The sequence below is a fragment of the Cherax quadricarinatus genome, chromosome 23, assembly GCF_038502225.1.
Source record: "Cherax quadricarinatus isolate ZL_2023a chromosome 23, ASM3850222v1, whole genome shotgun sequence".
In the NCBI taxonomy this organism is placed as follows: domain Eukaryota; kingdom Metazoa; phylum Arthropoda; class Malacostraca; order Decapoda; family Parastacidae; genus Cherax; species Cherax quadricarinatus.
Genome location: NC_091314.1, coordinates 1,454,954 through 1,472,984, shown reverse-complemented (window position 1 = coordinate 1,472,984; position 18,031 = coordinate 1,454,954). Strand labels below are relative to the sequence as shown.

At 39.0% G+C, this 18,031-nt stretch overlaps 1 protein-coding gene across 16 annotated transcripts in view; it reads left to right on the top strand.

The window, feature by feature from the left end:
- Positions 1-901: 901 nt before the first annotated feature.
- The window catches only part of CYLD (ubiquitin carboxyl-terminal hydrolase CYLD), a 56,216-nt gene continuing 39,086 nt past the window's right edge, over positions 902-18,031 (top strand). For 2 of the 16 annotated variants that reach the window (XM_070087747.1, XM_070087746.1), the window contains exons 1-5: positions 902-1,161; positions 2,162-2,190; positions 15,001-15,072; positions 16,548-16,690; positions 17,080-17,271. In XM_070087747.1, the coding sequence (XP_069943848.1) occupies positions 1,139-1,161; positions 2,162-2,190; positions 15,001-15,072; positions 16,548-16,690; positions 17,080-17,271 (459 nt within the window). In that variant the 5' untranslated portion in view covers positions 902-1,138. Of the gene's footprint in view, positions 1,162-1,376; positions 1,536-2,161; positions 2,191-12,055; positions 12,266-15,000; positions 15,073-16,532; positions 16,691-17,079; positions 17,272-18,031 lie in introns of all 16 variants that reach the window. The other 14 variants (XM_070087745.1, XM_070087743.1, XM_070087751.1 and 11 more) reach the window with 13 other exon arrangements.

The window sequence follows — 18,031 nt, the reverse complement described above, 5'->3', positions numbered from 1 at the left end:
CTAACTTATTTCCATTGGGGTCCTTAATCTTGTCCCCCAGGATGCGACCCACACCAGTCGACTAACACCCAGGTACCTATTTGCTGCTAGGTGAACAGGATAACAGGTGTAAGGAAACGTGTCGAAATGTTTCCACCCGCCGGGAATCGAACCCGGGACCTCCGTGTGTGAAGCGGGAGCTTTAGCCACCAGGCCACAGTCCTCGATGACACACTGACTTTCTTGGGTTATCCTGGGTGGCTAACCCTCCGGGGTTAAAAATCCGAACGAAATCATATCTTATCTTATCTTACGGGAGTTTAGCTGCAGCTCCTTCTTCCGCGGAAGGAAGTGGAGGGGGCCAGGATAATGAGATACAAAAATACTTTTCACAGACCATTGAAGTAGAGGGCCTGGAATTATGAGATAAAGAGATACTTTTCTTGTATCATTTATGTATATGGGGGCCAGGTTTATGGGTTTGTGAGTAAGTTTTCATTTAGAGTTTGGGTAGATAATATATAAAAATATATATTGCTATAGTCTTGAGGGCTCTACCTTCGTATATACAGAATGATCTAATACATTCAGTGGGCTTTCTGGGTCACATCCTAAGAAAAGATCCTAATGGAAATAAGCTCTACCAGTTGACTTCGTTTATTTTAAAGTTTAAATAAACCTTAAATTTTATTACTTTCTGAGTGGAACCTTCAGTAAGTGATGCCGGAATCGTCGTCCTCGAGTGATGACGAGGAGCTCTTGATTCGAGAAATTGGGTTTGTCATCTCCTTCCTTGGCCCAAACCCGATTGACTCTCATTTCTCCGGTGCTGCAAAACTCCTACGAATTTAGCGCTTTTCCCTAAATATAGCATAATATAATATCTTGACAAAAGGATTCATTACGGTCTTAAAGACGTCACAACCACTTTAACCCAACAACAACAACAACAATCACACTCTCTCTCCTCGGCTGATTTAGCACACCTACAAGGACAAAAAAGGCACCACTGTGTGTATATATATAGATATATATAATCTAGGAGGGCGATTCTTATTGCAGGTGTAAGTCCCAGAGACTTTAGCTGCTTTGTACTGGGTACCAGGCAGTGGTGAGGTGGACTGGTGAACCGGGATGTGCTGTGACATAATGACTTAGTATGACTCACGCTGCAGTGAACAGGTGAAAAACACCATTACAGCAGACACTGTTTTTGGTAGAATTTCAGTGCAGAGGTTCATGGTGTACATTTGAAAGAGAAATATTTCGTTTTTTAAATATTTTGTTGGGGGGAGGGAGGGTAGAATGACCAAATGTCAGGCTAGACGAAGTCTGAGTTCATCCTGATGTATGAAAACTTTTAAAAACTTTATTTGTTTACTATATATATGTTTCAGCTAACAGTATGTTTGATAAGTGAATATTTTCCTGGCATCTGGGCTTACTAATTGCCAAGTACTACTGTTATATAACAGTGATAGACTGTGATCAGAAACACAAGGATCCAAGTGGAAATAAGTCAGTTTGTCTGACTTTTTTTTTTTAGATTATTCTGGGTAATTTAAACATATATTATCATGTATAATAATTGTACTTATGTGTGCCTGTATCTAAATTAACATACATTTGTATGGTGACTTGACCCAACATTAATTAATTAATCTGACCCAACATAGTTAACTACCCAGCTGGCAGCCGGGTAGTTAACATCTTGTTAAAGGCTGTTTAAATGGCAGTTACATGAGGTGTCTAGGGTCTTTTATTGCATTTAGTTGGAAACATTAAATTCATAAGAATCATACAGAATCTGGGAAATGAGAGACAGTCAGATTCAATCCAAGGAAGAGGAACAATGGCATTTACACCTGTCTCTGGAGAGCACATTAGCTTAGCACCATTTAAAAGCTGCATTGTCTATAATATTTTTATTACTTTCTAACAAACTAAACTCTACATAATTTCACCATTAACTCAACAATCATTAACCTGCACATTTTCTGTGTGTTATTTTGTGTGAAATACACTGTGATAAAAATGACTATACACTGTGATAAAATTTTGGAATTTCATAAACTGAAGTAGTAGACGGCTCATTTACGTACTGTATTATCAGTATCATACACTAGCAGATATATTGCTATGGTTACTGGTATGTAAATGTTAATTATGGTTTTTATTACAGATTGCTTAGCTTCGGAAGCTGCACCGCTTGTGAGTATAGTATAAATTAATGGTAGGGTAGTGCATGGTAATGGTTTCTGCCTTGATATTATTCCTAACACATTTATCATAACATATTTTCTTTTTCTCTGGGGCTGAATATTTCCACTTTCTTTAATGGGTTGCTTTCATTAAGTAATGTATGCTTTTGTAGTAATCATAGTACATATGGTATTGTTTTGTAGATTCTTCACCTTTTTTTCATAAGTCTGTCTATGTGTTTTTCATTATAAGTATTAATACTAAGTACTGTATTATTATTATTATTATTATTATTATTATTATTATTATTGCTATTATTATTATTATTATTATTATTATTATTATTTTTATTTTTAACAAGTCAGCCATCTCCCACCGAGGCAGGGTGACCCAAAAAGAAAGAAAATCCCCCCAAAAAAGCTTTCACCATCATTCAACACTTTCACCTTACTCATACATAATCACTGTTTTTGCAGAGGCACCCAGATACAACAGTTTAGAAGCACATGTAAAGATATGTAACATATCTCTCAGAGAAATAGCAAACATCAAACTTAAGCTAAAGGAATCTTATAGGAGTCAGGAATTGCGGGAAGAACTAAAAGCCATAAATGAAATCGAAAGAAACCCAAAGTATTTCTTTTCTTATGCCAGATCAAAGTTGAGAACAACATCCAGTATTGGGCCCCTACTTAACCAAGATGGCTGCAAGGAAATGAGTGGGCTATTCAAGTCCCAATATGACGCTAACCAGGCCGCTAACCAGGCTGAGAGTCGAAGATCAAAATAAATTTTTTATGAGAGAGCCACAGAACTTGGTTAACACAAGCCTATCTGATGTTATCCTGATGCCAAACGATTTCAAACAGGCGATCAATGACTTGCCCATGCACTTTGCCCCAGGGCCAGACTCATGGAACTCTGTGTTCATCAAGAACTGCAAGAAGCCCCTATCACATGCTTTTACCATACTATAAAGAGGGAGCATGGACACGGGGGTCATTCCACAGTTACTAAAAACAACAGACATAGCCCCACCCTCAAAGAGAGCAGTAAAGCAATAGCAAAGAACTACAGACCGATAGCACTAACATCCCATATCATAAAAATCTTTGAAAGGATCCTAAGAAGCAGATTGCCACCCATCTAGATACCCATCAATTACACAACCCAGGGCAACATGGGTTTAGAGCAGGTCGCTCATAGTGCATCTAGGATCTTGTCCTGCGACAAGATCCTAGATGCACTAGAAGACAAAAAAAAATGCAGATGTAATATACACAGACTTTGCAAAAGCCTTCGACAAGTGTGACCATGGCGTAATAGCACACAAAATGCGTGCTAAAGGAATAACAGGAAAAGTCGGTCGATGGGTCTATAATTTCCTCACAAACAGAACACAAAGAGTAGTAGTCAACAGAGTAAAGTCTGAGGCGGCTACGATGAAAAGCTCTGTTCCACAAGGCACAGTACTCGCTCCCATCTTGTTTCTCATCCTCATATCTGACATAGACAAGGATGTCAGCCACAGCACCGTGTCTTCCTTTGCAGATGACACCCAAATCTGCATGACAGTGTCTTCCATTGCAGACACTGCAAGGGTCCAGGCGGACATCAACCAAATCTTTCAATGGGCTGCAGAACACAATATGAAGTTCAACGATGAGAAATTTCAATTACTCCGATATGGTAAACATAAGGAAATTAAAACTCCATCAGAGTACAAAAAGAATTCCTTCCACAAAATAGAGTGAAAAACCAACGTCAAAGACCTGGGAGTGATCATGTTGGAGGATCTCACCTTCAAGGACCATAACATTGTATCAATCACATCTGCTAGACAAATGACAGGATGGATAATGAGAACCTTCAAAACTAGGGATGCCAAACCCATGATGACACTCTTCAGGTCGCTTGTTCTATCTAGGCTGGAATATTGCTGCACACTAACAACACCTTACAAGGCAGGTGAAATTGCTGACCTAGAAAATGTACAGAGAAGCTTCACAGCACGCATAACGGAGATAAAACACCTCAATTACAGAGAGTGCTTGAAGTTCCTGAACCTGTACTCCCTGGAATGCAGGTGGGAGAGATACATGATTATATACACCTGGAAAATCCTAGAGGGACTAGTACCGAACTTGCACACGAAAATCACTCACAACGAAAGCAAAAGACTTGGCAGACGATGCAACATCCCCCCAATGAAAAGCAGGGGTGTCACTAGCACGTTAAGAGACAATACAATAAGTGTCAGGGGCCCGAGACTGTTCAACTGCCTCCCAGCATACATAAGGGGGATTACCAATAGACCCCTGGCTGTCTTCAAGCAGGCACTGGACAAGCACCTAAAGTCGGTACCTGACCAGCCGGGCTGTGGCTCGTACATTGGATTGTGTGCAGCCAGCAGTAACAGCCTGGTTGATCAGGCTCTGATCCACCAGGTGGCCTTGTCACAGACCGGACCGCTGGGGCATTGGCCCCCGGAACTCTCTCCAGGTAAACTGCCAATATCCTAAACCCCTCCTGTAAAATACAGGCATTGTACTTCTGATTTCCAGTGCTCAAGTCCAGCTATATAAAAATAACCAGTTTCCCTGAATCCCTTCACTAAATATTACCCTGTTCACACTCCAACAGCTCATCAGGTCCCAAAAACCATTCGTCTCCATTCACTTCTATCTAACACGCTCACGCATGTTTGCTGTAAGTCCAAGCCCCTCGCCCACAAAACCTCCTCTACCTCCTCCCTCCAACCTTTTTGAGGAAAACCCCTACCCCGCCTTCCTTCCTCTACAGATTTATACGCCCTCCATGTCATTCTACTTTGATCCATTCTCTCTAGATGACCAAACCACCTCAACAACCCCTCCTCAGCCCTCTGACTAATACTTTTATTAACTCCACACCTTCTCCTAATTTCCACACTCCGAATTCTCTGCATAATATTTATACCACACATTGCCCTTAGACAAGACATCTCCACTGCCTCCAACAGCCTCCTCGCTGCAGCATTTACAACCCAAGCTTCACACCCATATAAGAGTGTTGGTACAACTATACTTTCATACATTCCCTTCTTTGCCTCCATGGGTAATGTTTTTTTTTCCTCCACATGTACCTTGATGCACCACTCGCCTTTTTTCCTTTATCAGTTCTATGGTTAACCTGATCCTTCGTAAACCCATCTGCTGACACATCAACTCCTAAATACGTATCTGAAAACACTCACTCTTTCCATACTCCTTCTCTCCAATGTGATATCCAATTTTTCTTTATGTAAATAATTTGATACCCTCATCACTTTACTCTTATTTATATGTTCACTTTCAACTTTCTACCTATACACACCCTCCCAAACTCGTCCACTAACCCTTGCAACGTTTCTTTAGAATCTCCCATAAGCACAGTATCATCAGCAAAAAGTAACTGTGTTAACTCCCATTTTGTATTTGATTACCCATAATTTAATCCCACCCCTCTCCCGAACACCCTAGCATTTACTTCTTTTACAACCCCATCTTAAACAACCATGGTGACATTACACATACTTTTACCAGGAAGTAATCTCCCTCTCTTCTACACACCCTAACTTGAGCCTCACTATCCTCATAAAAACTCTTTACAGCATTTAGTAACTTACTACCTATTCCATATACATGTACTTGCAACATCTGCCACATTGCTCCCCTATCCACTGTATCATATGCCTTATCTAAATCCATAAATGCAATGAAACTTCCCTACCTTTATCTAAATACTGTTCACATATATGCTTCAATGTAAACACTTGATCTACACATCCCCTACCCACTCTAAAACTTCCTTGCTCATCCGCAGTCCTACTCTCTGTCTTACCTCTAATTCTTTCAATAATAACCCTACCGTACACTTTTCATGGTATACTCGGTAAACTTATAAACTATACATGCTTTCTACCAATCCCTAGGTACCTTCCTCTCTTTCATACATTTATTAAACAAAAACACCAACCACTCCAACACTATACCCCCCCTGCTTTTAACATCTCTGTCATGATCCCGTCAGTTCCAGCTGCTTTACCCCCTTTCATTCTATGTAATGCCACATGCACCTCCCTTACACTCACATCCTGCTCTTCACTCCTAAAAGATGTTACACCTCCCTGGCCAGTGCATGAAATTACCGCCTTCCTTTCTTCATCGACATTTAAAAGTTTCTCAAAATATTCCTGCCATCTACCCAATACTTCCAGCTCCCATCTACTAACTCCCCTACTCTGATTTTAACTGACAAATCCATTCGTTCTCTAGGCTTTCTTAACTTATTTATCTCCAAATTTTTTTCTTATTTTCATCAAAATTTCTTGACAGTACCTCTCCCACTCTTATCATCTGCTCCCTTTTTGCACACTCTCACCACTCTCTTCACCTTTCTTTTACTCTCCATATACTCTGCTCTTCTTATAACACTTCTGATTTGTAAGAACCTCTCATAAGCTACCTTTTTCTCTTTTATCACACCCTTTACTTTATCATTGCTTCTGCACCCACCCTCCTATAGCCACAAACTCCTGCCCCACATTCTAATACTGCATTTTTAAAACTATTCCAACCCTCTTCAACCCCCCCACTACTCATACTTGCACTAGCCCAAATTTCTGCCAATAGTTGCTTATTTCTTACCCTAACTTCCTCCTCCCTTAGTTTATACACTTTCAACTCTCTCTTAATTGTTATTGCTCTTTTCCTTTTGTCCCATCTACCTCTTACTCTAACTGTAGCTACAACTAAATATTGATCTGATATATCCTGAAGCCTACCCATCAACCTCTTATCCACCAATACATAATCTAACAAACTACTATCATTACGTGCTGTATCATACCTTATATACTTATTTATCCTCTTTTTCATAAAATATGTATTACTTATTACCAAACCTTTTTATACACACAGCTCAATTAAAGGCTCCCCATTTTCATTTACCCCTGGCACCCCAAATTTACCTACTACTCCCTCCACAACATTTTTACCCACTTTAGCATTGAAATCCCCAACCACAAGTTTTGGTTCAAAACTCCCCATACATTCACTCAACATTTCCCAAAATCTCTCTCTCTCCTCTACACTTCTCTCTTCTCCAGGTGCATAAACACTTACTATAGCCCACTTTTCACATCCAACCCTTATTTTACTGCACATAATCCTTGAATTAATACATTTATATTCCCTCTTTTCCTGCCATAACTTATCCTTCAACATTATTGCTACTCCTTCTTTAGCTCTAACTCTATTTGAAACCCCTGACCTAATCCCATTTATTTCTTCCCACTGAAACTCTCCCACACCCTTCAGCTTTGTTTCACTTAAAGCCAGGACATCCAGCTTCTCATTCATAACATCCACAATCATCTCTTTCTTATCATTCACACAACATCCGCGCACATTCAAACATCCCGCTTTGACGGTTTTCTTCTTTTTGGTAGGTTATACAGGAAAAGGGGTTACTAGCCCATTGTTCCCGGCACTTTAGTTGACTTTTACAGCACTCATGGCTTATGGAGGAAAGATTCTTATTCCACTTCCCCATGGATATAAAATAAAAAGCAATAAGAACATACCTGAAATCTTGCATGTTTATGAGACAGAAAAAAGACACCAGCAATCTTACCATCATGTAAAACAATTACAGGCTTTTGTTTTACACTCACTTGGCAGGACGGTAGTATTTCCCTGGGTGGTTGCTGTCTACCAACCTGCTACCTACCATTATTATTATTATTATTATTATTATTATTATTATTATTATTATTATTATTATTATTATTATTATTATTATTATTATTATTATCATTGTTTTTGTTGTTGTTGTTGTAGGGGCTATCATAGGGTTTGGCAACTTTTACCCAACACTACTTTTTAGATATTTGTGGATGAGATGTTTATTTTTTTTGTCACATCAGCCATCTTGCACCATAGTAAGGTGACCCAAAAAAGGAAACGTTTACCCACATTGTACACCTTACAATTCAAATTACCATCTGAACAATTACACCTCATCCCTTCCTCAGAGCAAGACACTGTACCTCTCACTTATAGGGCTCAAATCTGGCTAACCAGTTTTCCTTAATCCCTTCATAAAAGTTACAGTACTCACACTTAACAACACATCAAATCCCTGAAACCACACATCTCCACTCACTCTGATCTAACACACTTACACATGCCTGCTCAATGTTCAAGCCTGTACCACTTAAAACCTCCTCCATTCCCTTCCTGTGACCCTTCTTGTGATAATCCATATTCCTCCTCCTACCCCAGAATTACACACCCCTTTTTAGTCATCTTATGCTCCTCTATCCTCTAAATACCCAGATCAAATCAGTACCCTTTCCTCGTTCCTTTTGTAATCCCACTCTATCAGTCTTTTAATTTCTATGCTCTAAATTCTTTGCATAATATTTGCAACTCAAATTACTCTCAAACATGATACCAATGGCCCCATCCTCCTCTTAACTGGAATATTTAAGGATGCCATAATGCTCTTTTTTTTTCTTCTTTTTTTTTCTCACTTTGATGAACTTTTTTTTTTTTCTCGCTTCGATGAACTTTTTTTTTTTCTTCACAAATGCCTCAACACTTCATCAGCTTTTTTTTTGCCCTTTATCTATTTGTTGGTTCATCTCATCTTTCACTGACCTATCTGCTGCTGTGTCCGCTCCCAAACGTCTTACATTTATTTCCTCTATACTCCCTCCTGCCACTCTGATATCCAGTTTTGCACTGCCATTTTCTTTATACTCCTCTGCCTTTTACTGTAGCTGCCACTAAGTGATGATTGATGTTTCAGTCATTCCTTTACAAATGTGCATATCCTGAAATCTTCCCTTCAGCCCTTTTATTCTCTAGTACAGGGGTGGCCAACGTTTTGCATTCCATGCACCAATTTTTTCACACTCTCGTTCAGATGCGCCATACGACACTTGTACTCCTATTCAATTCTTTAAAAATATATTAATATGGACATATTTAGCATTTTTACATAAAATGATGTAATATAAAGACAAGATAAACATTACTTACTTTAATGAGACTTTTGAGTCTGCTTTGAGTAGCAGATAATTCTTCAAATTTGAATCAGTCAATCTCCAAGCTGGTGCCTGGCACCTCAAGATCAAACAGGTATCAAACATGCACACTTATGGAACGACTCCTCTACGAAAGTCCCTCTTTGTGAAGTGTCCCTGATAAGGGCAGAACACAGAATTTGGTTAACACAAGCCTATCCGATGTTATCCTGACACCAAATGACTTCGAACAGGTGATAAATGACATGCCCATGCACTCTGCCCCAAGGCCAGACTCATGGAACTCCGTGTTCATCAAGAACTGCAAGAAACCCCTATCACGAGCCTTTTCCATCCTATGGAGAGGGAGCATGGACACGGGGGTCGTCCCACAGTTACTAAAAGCAACAGACATAGCCCCACTCTACAAAGGGGGCAGTAAAGCAACAGCAAAGAACTACAGACCGATAGCACTAACATCCCATATAAAAATCTTTGAAAGGGTCCTAAGAAGCAAGATCACCACCCATCTAGAAACCCATCAGTTACACAACCCAGGGCAACATGGGTTTAGAACAGGTCGCTCCTGTCTGTCTCAACTATTGGATCACTACGACAAGGTCCTAAATGCACTAGAAGACAAAAAGAATGCAGGTGTAATATATACAGACTTTGCAAAAGCCTTCGACAGGTGTGACCATGGCGTAATAGCGCACAAAATGCGTGCTAAAGGAATAACAGGAAAAGTCGGTCGATGGATCTATAATTTCCTCACTAACAGAACACAGAGAGTAGTCATCAACAGAGTAAAGTCTGAGGCAGCTACGGTGAAAAGCTCTGTTCCACAAGGCACAGTACTCGCTCCCATCTTGTTCCTCATCCTCATATCCGACATAGACAAGGATGTCAGCCACAGCACCGTGTCTTCCTTTGCAGATGACACCCGAATCTGCATGACAGTGTCTTCCATTGCAGACACTGCAAGGCTCCAGGCGGACATCAACCAAATCTTTCAGTGGGCTGCAGAAAACAATATGAAGTTCAACGATGAGAAATTTCAATTACTCAGATATGGTAAACACGAGGAAATTAAATCTTCATCAGAGTACAAAACAAATTCTGGCCACAAAATAGAGCGAAACACCAATGTCAAAGACCTGGGAGTGATCATGTTGGAGGATCTCACCTTCAAGGACCATAACATTGTATCAATCGCATCTGCTAGAAAAATGACAGGATGGATAATGAGAACCCTCAAAACTAGGGAGGCCAAGCCCATGATGACACTCTTCAGGTTACTTGTTCTATCTAGGCTGGAATATTGCTGCACACAAACAGCACCTTTCAAGGCAGGTGAAATTGCTGACCTAGAAAATGTACAGAGAACCTTCACGGCATGCATAACGGAGATAAAACACCTCAATTACTGGGAGCGCTTGAGGTTCCTAAACCTGTATTCCCTGGAATGCAGGCGGGAGAGATACATGATTATATACACCTGGAAAATCCTAGAGGGACTAGTACCGAACTTGCACACGAAAATCACTCACTACGAAAGCAAAAGACTTGGCAGACGATGCAGCATCCCCCCAATGAAAAGCAGGGGTGTCACTAGCACGTTAAGAGACCATACAATAAGTGTCAGGGGCCCGAGACTGTTCAACTGCCTCCCAGCATACATAAGGGGGATTACCAACAGATCCCTGGCAGTCTTCAAGCTGGCACTGGACAAGCACCTAAAGTCGGTTCCTGACCAGCCGGGCTGTGGCTCGTACGTTGGTTTGCGTGCAACTAGCAGTAACAGCCTGGTTGATCAGGCTCTGATCCACCAGGAGGCCTGGTCACAGACCGGGCTGTGGGGGCGTTGACCCCCAGAACTCTCTCCAGGTAAACTCCAGGTAATGGTGTGGGTGTTCACTCTAATTTGTTCCTTGTCTTACTGAATATTTTTTAACTGGAAACAAATTAACCTGAAAAAAGATGACATTTGCTAAAAGATGTGGTCACAATAATAAAATCACTAAAAATGATTGCTAAGGTTTAGCTTTATTCTCATTAAAACTCATACTTTTTATATAAGTAGGCTTGCTTTTTTTTATCACTAGGTTGCAATGCACCACTTTTGGTACATGTGCCATAGGTTGGCCATTCCTGCTCTAGTACATAGTCTGGCAAGCTGCTCTCATTCATTCTACATCATATCTCATAAGCTTATTTAGTCTCATTTTCTTAAGTAAGTATTACCTATTATAGAATCTCTTTCTTTGCATAATTCAAGGAAGAATAATGTGTCAAGAATATAAGGTGCTATATGATATTACTCTACTTAAAAAAAAGAAAAGCAGTTGTACATTGAGGAACAAAAAATCTTTTAGTTAACATAGTCATAAGCCAATTGTTATCTGATATTGTAATAATATTTCCTCTAAAATGAGTTGGCTTTGTGTCAGATATTATATTTAGTGGAAAGGGGGAAACACTAAACCTATATGGGTCATATAGTGCCTGAGAAATGAGAGGTAAATAGGCTCGTTCTAAGGAAGGGGAAAACAGGTACAATTCCTTGGATCAAGAGCTCCTCACCATCATCAAGGACTTTGTCCTAAACAAGGCTATGTCCAGCTTCTTAAAACCAACACAAGGTGTTGCCTGGTGAGTAATGGTATCTAGCTGGCCAGTGTCCATCAAACGTTTTTCTAATCAAATTAATGCAGCCTTTACAAATTTCATAAACATTTGTAATTGGAAAAAGAAAGGTTCATATTTTTTTTCATAGATCTCTCTTTAGCTCACAAAATTGTTGAAAAAATTATTCATTTTCAGAGAAAAATTAATCATGCAAGACAAACATTTTCTAATCAAATGGTGCAGCTGTATTCATCAGACAGGGCCTTATGATCATATCAAGAAGCACATGATTACAGCACCAAGAACCTATTAAAATTGACTGTTGATGCTTTGTCATTACTGTACTGTTCCTGTTCATAGTAGCCTTCCTTCAAGAAAGAAAGATTGACATTGGTGAACAACTTGGTAAATATGCTTTGAGAATTTTTTTTTTATTATTACCAGTTCTAATATTAGACAAGTGTACATGGCAAACTCCTAGTTCAGCTTATGTTGCCTTCTTCATATTCCATGCTGTAATTTCCTGCTAATCCTGTGTGAGAGATTGAGAAAAGTGTTTCATTCCTGCTTCTTTGATATCCTACCACTTTCTCACTGTTGTATGTCTAGGACTTACAGATAATTCTCAGATAATTTTTGCAGTCTGTATTAGCTGTGGGCTTGCAAGTAGTGCTTTAAGAATTATTCAGTAATTTAGATACATAATAAATACCTTTCTTTCCAGCTTATTTTTCTTTTTTCACCATATTTAGAAATATACTGAAGATTTATTATTTACAGTATTGTAGGTTTAGTAGCATCTGCTTCTGTATTGCAAGCAGAGTAGTGTGTTTAGCAAGAGGTGTCTTATGACTTTAGATATAAATAATGAAGAGTATGTATATATGGGAAGGTATATAAACAAAAGAGTCTGTTAGTGATCTTCAGTGATTGTATGAAAGAATAGCTAGAGACAAAGTAGTGGAAGAACAGATAATGTAGCATGCTGAGTAGACAAATCAATTATTGTGCATCAAATAATATTTGAAGTTATACAAGTAAGGAAGCCAAAGATTGCAAAAACCAGCTTATTTGTATTACAAATATACTAGACAGACAAATAACATTGTTGTAAGAGGCAACTAAAATGCTGGGAGCAAGAGAGGTAGTAATCCCCTCTGTATGACTCACGAAATCATAATGATACAATTGCAAACAAACTATACCACGGGCGGGGATAGAACCCGCGATCAGAGAGTTTCAAAACTCCAGACCGTTGCGTTAGCCACTGAACCAGCTAGCCACAATAAGATTCGTCCAACTAGGTATATTTCTACACCATAGGAAGGTTAGCATAGGCACACTATACACAAATAACCCGCACATAAAAGAGAGAAGCTTACGACGACGTTTCGGTCCGACTTGGACCATTGACAAAGTCACACTAACCAGAGGTGGAGCAGGACGGCTATACAGTGGACCCCCAGTTAACAATATTTTTTCACTCCAGAAGTATGTTCAGGTGCCAGTACTGACCGAATTTGTTCCCATAAGCATTGTGAAGTAGATTAGTCCATTTCAGACCCCCAAACATACACGTACAAACGCACTTACATAAATACACTTACATAATTGGTCACATTTGGAGGTGATCGTTATGCGGGGGTCCACTGTATATAGGCAGGAAGAGGTAGTGGTAGTAGTAGTAGTAGTAGTACAAGAATTGTATATAATACCGGTATTTTATACCATTTTAATGTTCAAGATGAAATTAGGCACCACTGTGACCACAAATGCAAGTTTTTACAGACAAATCTCCAGCTAGCGTGGCCGTGACGAAATCTAGCTCAAGTCCCCTCCAAGCCGTTAACATGACTCACGAAATCGTAATGACACGATTGCAAACAAACCATACCATGGGCGGGGATGGAACCCGCGATCAGAGAGTCTCAAAACTCCAGACCGTCGCGTTAGCCACTGGACCAGCTAGCCACAGTAAGATTCGTCCAACTAGGTATATTTCTACACTATAGGAAGGTTAGCATAGGCACCACTGTGACCAGAAACTTGCATTTGTGGTCACAATGGTGCCTATGCTAACCTTCATATGGTGTAGAAATGTACCTAGTTGGACGAATCTTATTGTGACTAGCTGGTCCAGTGGCTAACGCGACGGTCTGGAGTTTTGAGACTCTTTGATCGCGGGTTCCATCCCCACCCGTGGTATGGTTTCACCTCTGTATAAATTACTAAATGTAAAAAGAAGAAAACTTACCGTTTCTGGGTCACCCTGCCTTGGTGGGAGACGGCCATTGTATTAAAAAAGAAATGTATAATTCTTATTAAGGAAATGAATGGTTGATAGCATGAAAAAATAGATCAGAAGTAAATTAGTGAATAAATGTGTAATTTTTGTGAAAACTGTATGTATGGAAATTTATGAATGTGCTGACCATAGTATTAATATAAGAGTGAACCGACCTGCTGCAAACTAGACCAAATATTTAGCTATTTTTCTAATTTATATATTATTGAAATTAATCCTATGCTTCTGATGACTAAACCCTCATTCCTCTGCTGCCAGCAGAAAGTCACTTTTATAAAAATGACTTGGTTACTCCTGAATCAGACAAGACTTCTCATCATGACAACTTTTAAACTTATTATATTCATCAGCTTAAATGACTAAGAAAAGTACAGTATGATTTATACTTGAGATTAAGCATACTATTTATTATAAATATGTTTAAGTAGTTGTTTCATGAGAAATTATTATATGCAGCGACTAAAATTATATTCTGTTTGTTGAAAATAAATTCTCAGTGTGTAATTTATGGCATTATATGAAGTTTCTTTTGTGTCCTAATAAACATCATGATCACAAAAGCTAAAAAACTGGTCCAAAGCTGATCATCGGCCATGGCAGAAATAATCTTAACTTAATCCGGATTAAAATAGATACCAGTTTTTCTAGGAAGGTAAACCACAGCCCTGTGATGCATCTGCCTCTTGTCTGGATCATACAAATTCATTCACAGGTGCTGCTGCAGGTCTTTTAAACGGAGGTCTGTGATGCATCTGTGCACCTTAAAAGTGTGCGTGGCTGATTTGATTTGTGTGCACTTTCAATTGATATACGATATCTGCTACCCCACTTTCAGACCTATGTAGTACAGAGCATCTAGACAGGATGGAAAGTGGACGCCGCAAAGCTCATGCAAGTGGAGGAAAAGGTTGGTGAACTCTTTATTTTAATCTAAGCATCCCTGTTATGGGACACTTAAATTAAAATCTTATTTGTGTTTGTTAAAATAAATACAAGATCTTAACTTGTCTGTTTATCTGTACTGTATCAATTTTTGTTTTCTTTTATCTGTCATTAATTTCCAGACAATATTGGCTTTGTGCCGATGATATACGTATTACTCGAGGAGGAGGTACAGAGCATATTGCACAGAGAATATGTTTTCATAGTCATTGGGATGTGTGTTCTTTATGTCTGTCCCCAGAGTTAATCTTATTCTATATCTCTTTCATATAAATATGTTTAGATGTCATTTTCTCACCTATTTTGTAAATTTTTCTCTCTGGCTGGTGTGTGACATCACTTGTAGCTCTTGAGAAAAATTGTTATAAGTAGTATTGTGTTAGTGTCAGTGTCTGTGATATGATAGTACCAGGGATGTGGCAGTAAAAGGAAAGTGGTAGCACCAGTGATGTGGTAGGATCAGTGACATGGTAGTATCAGTGACATGGTGGTACAGTGGTACCTCGAATCTCAGCCAAAATTCATTCCAGAAGGCTGTTCAAGTGCCGTTACCAAATGAATTTGTTCCCATAAGGAATAATGTAAATTAGATTAGTCCTTTTTAGACCCCCAAAAATACACTTACAAGAGCACTTACAAAAATACACTTACATCAACCATACCCCCGGCCGGGATTGAACCCGCGGTCTCTTGAGTCAATACACTTACATAATTGTTCGAGTTGGGAGCTGTTCGAAATTCGAGGTTCCACTGTACGTATATGGTAGTACCAATGAGTACAGTAATGTAGTCTTCAGCAGGTAAGTTTTTAGTCTTATTATGAACATAACACAGACCTTCACCAGTTTTTACACTGCAGTAAGTGAACTGATGAATAGCTAATCAGAAAAGTTGCTTCAGATTTTGGAACTTAGATTTTTATCATATTCTGTTTTTTTTTTCCACATCTGTATTTGCTGATGTGCCATTTGCCTGGTATTGTTCACTACCTCGTAACGTTTCATTTTTTCTTGATTACTAACTTTTGCCACTAATATACAGGAGCTTTTTTTTTATATACATATTTAGCCCAGTTTATTCTTTGAGACATAGGCAAAGCTTTTTTTTGCAGACAGTTGAAGAGAGAAACTTTATTGAGATTTTTGTCTGTGGACCAAGTGTCTTTAGTTAGGCATTAATGAAGAGGCTTGAACCACAGGCAAAACATCTCACTAAAGCTCTGTTCTGCAATTGTGTCTATTTCACCACTTGTTAGCATTTTGCCATTTATCTTCATGTTTTAGAGTACTGTACAAAAGAGTATTTTTAACTCCTGTAGTGTGACCATTTTTAAGCTTCTTTGGTTGACTTATAATGTTAATTTATCTTGAAGATCTGTATTGTTATAAAGTCAGTAAAGTAAGGTAGTTCTCCCTTATTTGGGAGTAATGACACTAGCAGGTGGAAGTGAGGAGTGCGGCGTGAGTGTCGGAGAAAGTGTAGTGTGGCTCAGTGAAGATCATCCAGAGTTGGGGGTTGTGCGATGGGCTGGCAAGTTACCAGGAATGAACGATTCTGGTACATGGATGGTTGGCGTGGAATTTGTGAGTTAACATTGAAGTTACAGTGAATTAACTAATACTGTCTAGACTTGCAATGCTCCTATTTTATGAAATCAATAAAGCCTCTGTGGTAAATATTTTGACAAATACTCTCAGTAGTTTACCAGAGTTACATCCTTGTTGTTCAGATATTAATCTTCTTGAAGTATGCTGACTATATTAATGTTTTAAGCAACATTCATCAAAGGCATTACATTTCACTGAATTATATATCCCCAAAACACTCCTTAATTCTTTTAAGTTTTAAGTAAATAAATAAATATTGTTTAGAAGATATTGAAATTACAACTTTTGTATATGAAAAGTGACACTAGTTTCATTTGCATCACCCTTTTGTTTCTTGACTGTTTGAGATTTGTTCCCTTCTATAGGAGAATCCTGTGGGTAATGACAACCATAGAGTGAATGGCAAGTTGCTGTTTGATGCTAAAGTCAATCATTCTTCTCTAATGCCTGTTACAAGTCTCATGAAGACTGAAGATTTTCTTGGAAAAGAATCCCTAAATGCAGATCAGACTGGACGCAACCCAAGTGGGAAGAGACCTGCACATTTGATTTCAAAGGTAAGTACAGTGGACCCCCGCATAACGATTACCTCCAAATGCGACCAATTATGTAAGTGTATTTATGTAAGTGCGTTTGTACGTGTATGTTTGGGGGTCTGAAATGGACTAATCTACTTCACAATATTTCTTATGGGAACAAATTCGGTCAGTACTGGCACCTGAACATACTTCTGGAGTGAAAAAAAATCGTTAACCGGGGGTCCACTGTAAATAGTGATATACAGTAGGAGTAAAAACCTTCATCTTTTATGTGCAGTATGTGTGTGTATGTGTTGAAACAAAATGGAGCTTGTGGAATCTCCTTGCCTTAAGGCAACAACATTGCAGTTATTTTGAGTGCAATATTTTAAAGTGATAATCATCTTTTATCAACTGCACCAAAATTGCATCCGGATAATAAAACTGATCAGATTTTGTAATGGTGACTTTATAATTTCAAGATGATGTTGCCATGGCAGTAAGACAAAGAATGTTATATTTGGGTTGAATAAATTGAGGGAGACATAGTACTGCAGAGAGGAAGAGGAGAGGAAGAACAAGGTAGAAGAGGAAAAGAAAAAGGAGGTAGAAATACAGAAAGATGAGGTGAGGGAGGAGGGAGGGAAGGAGGGAGTGAGCTAAATTCATTATCATTTGTCAACATTGTACATATATGTCTGTACACTTGTTTTATAATACAAATATAAATAACCATAGGTAGTAGGTTGGTAGACAGCAACCGCCCAGGGAGGTACTACCGTCCTGCCAAGTGAGTGTA